Source organism: Nestor notabilis, unplaced genomic scaffold (genome assembly GCF_000696875.1).
Source record: "Nestor notabilis isolate BGI_N333 unplaced genomic scaffold, ASM69687v1 scaffold17020, whole genome shotgun sequence".
In the NCBI taxonomy this organism is placed as follows: domain Eukaryota; kingdom Metazoa; phylum Chordata; class Aves; order Psittaciformes; family Psittacidae; genus Nestor; species Nestor notabilis.
The window spans coordinates 118560-128389 of record NW_009912720.1 but is presented as its reverse complement, the minus strand read 5'-3'; the positions used below and the strand labels follow the sequence as shown (position 1 = coordinate 128389).

The following is a 9830-nucleotide window of genomic DNA, read 5'->3' as shown; positions in this document are numbered from 1 at the left end:
CAGGAATGCTGTGTAAGCAATGTGAAATTTGAGTTCAGGTAGTCCAGGATAGAAAATCTACATTCAGAGATGAGCCACACTGGCAAGATGTAGTAAGTGTAAAGGCTTCAGAAGCAGCTGTAGAGAGTATATAACCTTCTGGTCCTTATGGTTTGCACTCTGTTGAAATCATGAGATACTTGCATGCCTTTAAAAAAATGCTATGCTACACTACCTAGAGAATATGTAACTAATAGGAGATTTCATCAACCAGAGTGAATCATGGATATGGTGCTAAATCCAAAAAATGAGATTCCTGTTTAAGTAAAGCCACTGTGATTTTGGCCAGGAGCAGGTACACAGGTTACCCCATCCCTGGCAGTGTTAGAGGCCAGATTAGAGAGGTCTTTGAGCAACCTGGTCTAGTGGAAGGTGTCCCTGTCCATGGCAGGGGGGTGGACTAGATGGTCTTTATATGTCCCTTCCAACCCAAACCATTCTATGATTCTGTGAAATATGTGAAGTTGTTATGATTCACTGGACTGGTTTGGTTGAAGCAACTGCCCATTCTGTGTGCTCATTGCATTGTTACCTGGACTGCTGCTCCTGGTGTAGTTATATAAAGGCAAACTGCCTGATGAAAATGCCTTCTTACCTCTTTAACAACCTGCTGTCACTTAGGATGGACAGGTGCATGGACAGAGTTTATTTTTAGTGTCAAGAAGTTGCCTGTATACACCTATATGCAACATCAGTGGGCAGTTGCATATAGATTTGCATATAGATTGATCACTGCCTTGCCCATGCTGCAGTTTGGACATTGAAGCACCTTCAATGAAAGTATGTGGAGATGGAAGATTTAATAGTCTGCTTGAAGGCCAGGAAGCACAGAGGTGGGGTTCCTCTACATCTGGCAGAACCAAGCCCCCTGGGGATCTCCAGTTGGGTTACAAGCAATGGATTTTTTGAAGCTGACAGGGAATCACTCCTGTAAGAGTACATAAGTCAGTGAACGTACATGGCACAGGACACAAGGCACCAGGATTTCCACCGTTAAGTGTCTTTGTACCCAGGTGGGAGGAAATATGCATTTTCCTCTTTCTTGCCTTTATCTCAGCTCCCAAAACTACAGGAAGGAAGTGGCCATTGAGATGACTTAGTCTGTATAACATGGTCCTAAACATAACTCTGGTCTGGACTAGAGCCCACCATTTAGAAAAAGACATCTCTTCCTGATTAAAACATTCCTGTGGTGGATTTACCACCAGCATTCTTGGTACATGGTTTCAGTAATTAATTACACGGACTGCAAAAAATGCCTTGCCTTGTTTCTAGGCTGGAGCCAGAGTGTGGACACAAGGTCTGTGTCTCTGAGAACTGAGTCAGATAAGAAAGCCATCCAGGCAGTATTTGATCTACTTCCTCCCATATTCAGACTCAGTTTATACACAACTCTTCTGCAGCATCTTCTATTTTCAGATGTCAGCTGACCTCAATGAACCTCACAGCATCTGCACAACCTGATATTGAAGGTGATGTGAGGTGCCAGGTAAAGTAAGTGATTGTCCTGCTGAGGCATTGGGGAATACAGCCCTAATCCCCTCTCTGTCCTCACCTTTAAGTTCCAGCCATCATTTCTCTAATATTTGATACCATCTTAATACTTTTATTGTCCTTAACATTTTCTGTCAGTGCAGTGTAATAAATGCCTGTGAGCTAGTGCCAGCAAGCTAGCCAGAACCACAGCATTCTCTTCAGCCCATGTGCCACAGCACCTTCATCACTCACTTTCCTTAAATTTGGCTTGCAGCAGCAGTAGATTAGGGAAGTGCAAAGTACGTTTTAAGACATCTCTGTGCATGCACCTCTGATCTGTGTGGGCCAAGGACCTCTGTGCGTAACAGGCGGAGGATCAACATTAAGTAATCCTGTGAAAAGCCACGCACCAGGAGGATATCAGAGGGTGAATGCCAAATCTCAAGGAGAATTTATGAGGCATAGTCTAGGGGTATCTCAGTTTGAGTAAGGCAGTGTACATCTGGGTACTTGATGAAGGTTGTTAATCTCTAGAGATGGGGAAATAAAGAGAAATGTGGTTGCCCCAACAACTTTCTATTAGCAGCTCTGACAGTTTTGGAAAAGTTTCTACATATTGGAGCAGTTTAGGAAGAAAGCAGATAAACCTCATTCAAAAATAGGCTAGTCCAGACCCTGACCATAAGGGTGAGGAAATAACATTGGGAGACATTGCAATTGCTTTGGTCTCATCAACTTCAATATGTTAGACAGTCAAACAAGAGGAGTTTTGCCATCGACATCACTAGAAAAAGGAGTTGACCCATAAACTTAAATTCAGCAACTTCATGTTCTCAGAAGCCAGATAAAAAAAGAGCAGAAAGCAGGAATAGTTATCCTCTGATGATCTGCTATGATGTTTCATACTTCCATATACCTTTGGCTTTCATTTGTACTCTTAATTCACATGAAGAAGTTTTCAGACAGAAGTGGATGTCATGTGTAAGCTGAGTTCCTTGTTTTTTTCTTTTGCCTGTCACTGGCTGCATGTTCTCTATTGATGTCTTGTTCCTGGTACTTGACACTGACCATCTTGTCTGTGAAAGGAAGCACTCCAGCTGGCTTGCCTGATAAGAAGAAAGGAAAGTTTGCTTGGTTTAGTCACTCCACAGAAACCCATGGTAATGTTCCAGTGCACTCTGTGTCCACACTGCATATATCTGTGTATTTGTGTGTCTGTATATTGTACAAATGGACATATAGCTTTGTATACTTCTGCATGTGCATGCCTTGCTGTTCCTATTGCTTGTGCAGTGTCCTCTTCATGCACTCAAGATAATAAGCTGCTCTGCAAATCAATCTCTTGCTAATGTCTTCAAAATTGTTTTCCATTTGCAAATAAGCTCAAATATGTCTCGAAAGTGCTTTACCTTGTCTTCAAAGATGACTTGCGAAGTATCAACTTTTTGGGTTTTTTTTTTCTCCTGAAGGGCTCAGTCTGGACTGAAAATTTTAATTATGAATCTTGTTTTTTCTTACAGCTTACTTGACTGCTTCATGTGCATCAAAATATGAATTCAGTTGATTCCTTAATTTGTCTTTTCAAATAGACAAGATTATCAAAACATCTAGTCTTTGTAAAGGACCAGGCACCATTAGAGTACAATGTTTCATAGTTATGTCAAGAGTGCTAGAGTCCATTATTTCATATAATCCAAAGAACACAGCACAAAGAACTTTAGATTTCTTAAGACGTATGTTGCAGGCATGGGAATTGTTGGGATGGGATGAAGGAAACATAGTTCACTTTGAGGGACATTTCTACCATCATGCTTTCAAAGCAGGAACCCAGGACTCTTTGGATGAACCTATTCATATCTTTCTAGCTTCTGAAAGAAGACCTGGTCTCATGGCCCATTAAACATCTGCCCAATCAAAATGCAGAACCTATTTGTCCTACATTGCTTCCTTTTGTGCCAGGCACCCACAAACAGATATGTTCTTAGCTCTGAGTATTCTCACAGGCTGTTAGAAGACTCTCCAACAGCTAGTAGTGCATGCTCTCAAGTCTCATTTGTTAGATATCCAACCTCTAATACAGTTCATGTTCTGAAGTTCTACCAAGCATCTAAAAGATCTGTTTAACTCCATCATCATTCAGTTTTAAGTATCATTTTTGCATTTGCTTTGTGTATTTGAAAAGGAGGGAGGAAGGAAGAGGACACGTATTGGATCCTATCCATTGCCCTAACTTCTGTTGAATGATCATATATTTAAGGAGCTATTAGAGCTCATATAGAAGCTGAGAGCAGCTGGTGGACCACAGATGGTGATTTTTGTGTGTATGTGTGAACTGTAGAGCAATTAAAACAGTGAGGTTTGATAACAGATAGAAAACATGACAGGTCCTTGAATCCAAATGGGGTAAGTTGTGCCTAAGGTTGTTCCATGATACTTCTATAAAAGCCTAGGAAACTGTCCAGATATTAGTTGGTGGTGTCAATACAGAATCTCTATCAGTCCCTATTCATTAGCTCCTTTGAATGGATCAGCGAGTCTGAACTCCCCTCTTAGCCTTATAGGTCCAGTTTCCAAGTGTAATGTTGAAACACATTAATGATTAATACATGACATATGAACCATCAGTATTATTTATGTGGTACTTGCTGTCAGGCTAACAGAAGACATTTGACTGCATACATGTCAATCTGGTACTTTTTATTTGTATTCTGATCATTGCACAAAAGATTGGGGAGGACAGGGAGGTGGTTGGGCTGGTGCAAGTAAAGGGCCATTTTTTTTAAGTGTTCCATTGAATAAAACAAAAGCTTGTTGGCTTTGCCAAGTTCTCTAGTTTTCAATGGTTCTTATTCATAAAATTTCCAGGAACTGACTCTGAAAGAAAGAGAGCAGCTGCCTCTTCTCTTTTCTTTAGCATTTGAATGACCTGTGTATGTTTCTGAAGTCCACCTACCCAGCCTGGCCTGTACATGGAGGCACTAGACTTGCTTAGCAAATTGCTTAATCCTCAGGAGCTGCAACTGAGGGTTTTTTTATTAAGCTAGTTCCTTCACTCATATGACTCAATAATAGATATGCCAGGTTCTAATGACCAACCCTCTCTTTTTCTTCCCTTTGACTCTTACAGTGAGCATGCCCACCAGTGAGACCGAGTCCGTGAACACAGACAACGTCCCTGGAGCAGATATTGAAGGCGAAAACTGCGGTGCTAGGCTAGCGTGAGTACATATACACAGATATATGTGTCTAGGGGCTGGATTGAGCTTGGTGGGTTAAAGCCAGGGCAAATGTCAGCCTTTTTAAGGGGAAAGAAATCCCAGCGGGTGAAATGAGGGGATGCAGAAGATCTGTTGGTCCTAGCTCTTATCTTAATTGCAATGTAGACTTCTTCTAGACATTAATGGAGAGACTCTGGGTTTACATAGATGTAAATAAAGCACAGAATGCCCAGGATAAGCAGATCTGGTTTTGCATAATAGCTAAAAGAAGAAATTATGGATAACACTGTTCTTTTTTAAAACTCCTCTTTGGTGACGTATCATCAAACCCATTATATGTAGACCAAAGGGTAGAAATGACTGGTCTATTTACATTTCTCTGATGATTCTTGTACGCTTTACAGTGTCTTGTGATAGAAATACATGGCTGATACCTCCCAACCTGCAACCTGAATTACACCCTTCAAATGCTGAACGCAACACTGTAGTGACAAAGAAATGCATCAGATAGAAGGGAGTAGTGTCTCCTTGAAATTGCACCATTGTAGTTACTGGAGATGCTTAAGAATGTATAAGATAATACTTTTGCAATACCATATGATATGGTATACATTTTAGCATCACAGAGAGCAAGAATAGGCAAGAGGAGTCCATCCTTCCCTTTTGCACGACTTGAACGAGAATGGACTTTATGCCGGGGGGTATGTTAGTCCTTCCAAATTTCATTGAAATATGGGCTAAGCCTATCGGTGCTATAGCTTGTACCATGCTGGAGTATTTTCAGGCTCTGTACTGTCCTTAGGCATACCTTGAGCCCTTCAGTGTTTGCCAAATGCTCGCCATAGGTATATAAGTAATTTCGTCAGACTTGTGGTCCAGCTGGCCCAGTGTTCAGGTCCTGACAGTGACAGGAGGGCAAATGCACAAGCCTCACCATTTCATGCTTTCCAGTCCCCTTTGCTCCCAAATTTATGCTTACTAGATTAGAGATGTTAGAGGGTACACCTCTACTTTTTGCCTTTAGTAGCTGTTTATGGACCTGTCATCCATGGATTTACCTGAACCCGTTAAGGCTGTTTGCCCTCACAATCTCCTGTGGCAACAAGTTCCAGAAGTTCACTGCCTGCCATGTAGACAAGTACTTTCTTGTATTTGTTTTAATCTGATTTACTACTGCTTTTAGTCAACGTCCTCTTCTTCTAATACTGTGAGATTTGGTGATCAACAGTTCCACATTCAGCTTATCTATCACTTTCATGACTTTGTAAACCTCGATTGTATCTCCCACACATACCCTTGGCCCTCTCCCCTACAAACTGAAGAGGAGGAGATCTTATCCGCATTACAAGATGTGATATGTGGAATATGTTGTAAATTCAATCTTCTTTCCTGTTAGTGTCAGCCAGTGACTTACAAACCCTAGGAAAAATTATTTGTGATAGCTTTCCTTCACCTGCCTGCTGTTGCCTACCTGCTGATTCTTTTAGTTTAGGTTATGGACTCTTTTCTGAAGGAATCAGGCTAGGACTATTCATGGTACTCAGGCAGTTGTAGCCCTTCCTTTAGCACCACAAGACAAGAGCTTGTGCTCTTGTCCCATTGCAGGAAGCAGCAGCTGGATATGTGATCACTTCTTCCAGCTGAATCCAATTTGGAGAACCATCTCTATTCTGCAGTTATAGTTCCCAACACAATGGGTCCCTTGCTGCTACACAGTGCCAAAAATAATGGCAAATGTTACTGTAAAGTTTCATATATTTTTAATATTACAGCTTGCATTCATTTAATGTCTTTAGTCCCAAAGGATCCTAAAGCACTTTATGAACTGTAAATGTAGGGATTGTTTTCATAGCATTAGAGTTCAGCCACCTTCAGGGTAAAATGGGACAGGTGTTTAAAAACAAAGGACATGAGTGTATAAGGAGGTGTATGAAGGATAGCTTGTTTTGCACTGAAACTGCATGGGGAATTTTGGCAAGCAGAACATAATTATCGTAGCTGGAATGTGGCCAGGAGAGCTGAAGTTAAACCCAACTCTAAACATAATCATGACTTAGAATGGAGTTTACTTAAAATAGCCCAATGTGCCCACACGAGAATAGCAGTACTGTGGTCTGGCATCGTGATCACTATACTCCTGGTATTAGGAGAAGGGGTAGCTATATCCAACATATTTCATGGAAGAAGATATAGGAGAATTACAAGAAAATAGAGCTTCATTTCTTCTTCCCATGTTGGAAATGTTAAAACAGGGCCCCAAGTTTCGCCAGAGCAGGGCATGTAAGATTCAGGGAAATAAACAATTTCCTTGCACCTTTCCACTTAATGTGAAAATGGGTGATGTATAGTAGGGAATTGAAGTTTGTTATTGAGAAGGGGTTTTTTACCCCTTACCCAAGGACAGTTAAAATCCTCAAGGCCTCTCTCAGATTGCTTTTCATCTCTAAGAGATGGATAGGCTCCTTCATCTAGGAAAATGAATGGCTGCATCATTGTATTTGAGATTCTGAGTGAGATTTTTTTTACAAATTTTGCAAAGGCTTCCTACTTTTGTAAAATGCTTGTTTCAAACTTGTGTAGCTGCAAATTCCTTAGTTATGGGTAAATTCAGATTTGTCTTTGATTCTGAGGCTTGAAATCCTTTCTGGCTTGTTTTGTTACTGCATCACGCACTCAGGCAGAGGGAGAAACCAGCTTTCCTGGTTTCAAGAACTATTAAGTTATATTCTCACTAAGCCCTTATTTAAACCCCCCATAAGACCAATATTCCTGTGGGAACATACAAAATGTAAGGAAGAATTTATTTGAATAAGTATTTTCTTTTATTGGAATCTGACTACAAGAATCGAAATTTGGCCCAGCATTCAACAATAGAGATAATTCATGTGGGAAGTCAGTTAATCTTTTCAAGTAAGTTCCTCATCTGGTACTAGTGACTTCGAGTAAGCACTGATAATTATGGTCATGCCCCTGCTTTACTATAGTTGAAGATTAGGCCTGGACTTTTGAGCAGTCGTCTGCCCTCTGGATTCTGTTTTTACATGAAATGGCTAGAGAAGGTTTTTGCTTGATTGTTGATTTTCATCTATTGCACATGAGTCTTCATTTTTACCAGCCTGCTAAAATCATCTAGCAGCCATGAGTCCCCATTGCCTTGCTATAAACACATTTTTTCCCAGAGGGCAGAGACTGCATTGGGCAAGCTGCAACCAGACATGACTGAAGCAACAGGGAGATTTCAAGTGAAAGGTAATACATTTATTTATTTAGTGGCATCGGGCTGCTAGGGCATTTAACCATCCCAGCACCACCACCATAGTTACAGGCTGAGCTTGCCATTAAATTGAACTCATGATAAAAGGAAAAAAATACCCAGGAGACTGAAGGAAAAACCATTTTCATTAAAGATAATTCAGAATTACTGGCTGTTCTTTTTGTCTTTATAAAAAGCTGTAGAGCTTTGAAAGGCTGGATCTGTGAATGACAGAAAGATCTGCATGAGAAGCCAGGCTCAAGCATGCCTTTTGGAAAAGATCTTCCCTGACAGCCTTTTTCAGCTCCACAGAGACATATGCTATGTGAGATCACGAGAGTACCTCTCAAACACAAGTTATCTCCTACTGATGAATTGTCTCAAAGAAGCTTTTATTTCTATAGTATCTATATTATAGAAACTGCCTTCATCAGCTGTGCTGTCTGGAGCAATGCCAGTCTTAAAACCAGGAGGAGTTTCAGGAGGGATCTAACATCTAATCTCTCTTTGCTATTGTGTAAATCCAGTTTCTTAGAACTAAAACAAAACAAAACAAGTTCAAGGCCAGGTTGGACAGAGCCTTGGCTGACATGGTCTAGGGTGAGGTGTCCCTGCCCGTGGCAGGGGGGTTGGAACTAGATCATCTTAAGGTCCTTTCCAACCCAAACCATTCTATGATTCTATTATTCTAACTCATTCATATTCATTCCTGGTGTGATTCTGCTGCCATCAGGAGAGCTGTGGCGGGGAGTAGTTCCTTTCCTAAGATGGGTGTTAGCTTTACCACGCATCTGAATTTGAAAAGGGTTTTCTAGGGTTCCACAGGACATTGAAAAGCCTCCCAGAGCTTCCACAGTATATCGTCTCTGTCATGGTATTGCCTTGTACTACACTGACATCTGCCCTGCAGTAGAAACACAACAGCTTTTAACCTCAAGGACAACATTTGGAAGTGAAACTGATCTTACTTCTGATGTGAATAACCTGTTGCCTCTGGGTACAAAGAAACATGTTCCCTCTGCAGCACGCATCTGTGGGATAAACCCAGAACTAGGAGCAATGGGTTTCTATTTACACGATATGCTTATACCCAGGACTTCTCAGGAGTGAGCAATTTCCCTGAGTCTCTGTGGTTACTGCTGTGCAGGACTTAGATTCCCGAAGACAGGCTATTACTCATAATCAATAGTAATATGTTGTGTGAGGGATGTCAGCATATATAATCTTCCAATATAACCAGAAGATTAATTTTCTAATACAATCGTACAGATTTGAGGTGCCACAATAGAGCTTGCTTTTATACATATGTATTAACTAAAAAAAAAACCTTTGTGGAAACTAATGTTCCATAGAGCTTCAATAGAAAAGTGAAGCACTTGAGCTCAAAGAGAAAGAGAAAATTACCTGCTTTCATTGAAACAATAAGCCACTTGGCATTTTTACCTTGGCCAGGATTTCCATACATTTGGAATACAGTTCAATTGCTTTTCCACCAAAGAGGGTTAAAACAATAAAACAGGATAAAACAAAGTGAATAACCTACCCTGGCTTTCCAGCTGAAAACAGTGTGTCCTGAAAATATTATGAACAGTGCAAGCTTTCACTGGCAGCTGAACCATCAGTGATTTTCCCTTGGTGCTTTTCTGGCTGGGAGAATAATTCCTATGCAGTTCTGGCAATAATCAGTGTAGGAGGTAAGGGTGAAAGAGTCGGTTTGCTTGCAGGTTTGCTTATAGTTGCTGCTGATTTTCACCTAGTTAGATGACAACCTCCTTCTGTGAGGACCAAAGTCCCCATCACATCAGGAGCAGTGGTAAGAAAAGTCTGCCAAAAGCTCTGAAACC

The 9830-nt window shown here is 40.9% G+C and overlaps 1 protein-coding gene across 1 annotated transcript in view; it reads left to right on the top strand.

Annotated features, from left to right (window-relative positions):
* Positions 1–4647: 4647 nt before the first annotated feature.
* Positions 4648–9830, top strand: part of LOC104410749 (voltage-dependent L-type calcium channel subunit alpha-1C-like) — a 115188-nt gene continuing 110005 nt past the window's right edge. The window contains 1 exon segment of the mRNA XM_010021005.1: positions 4648–4733. Within this exon segment, the coding sequence (XP_010019307.1) occupies positions 4648–4733 (86 nt within the window).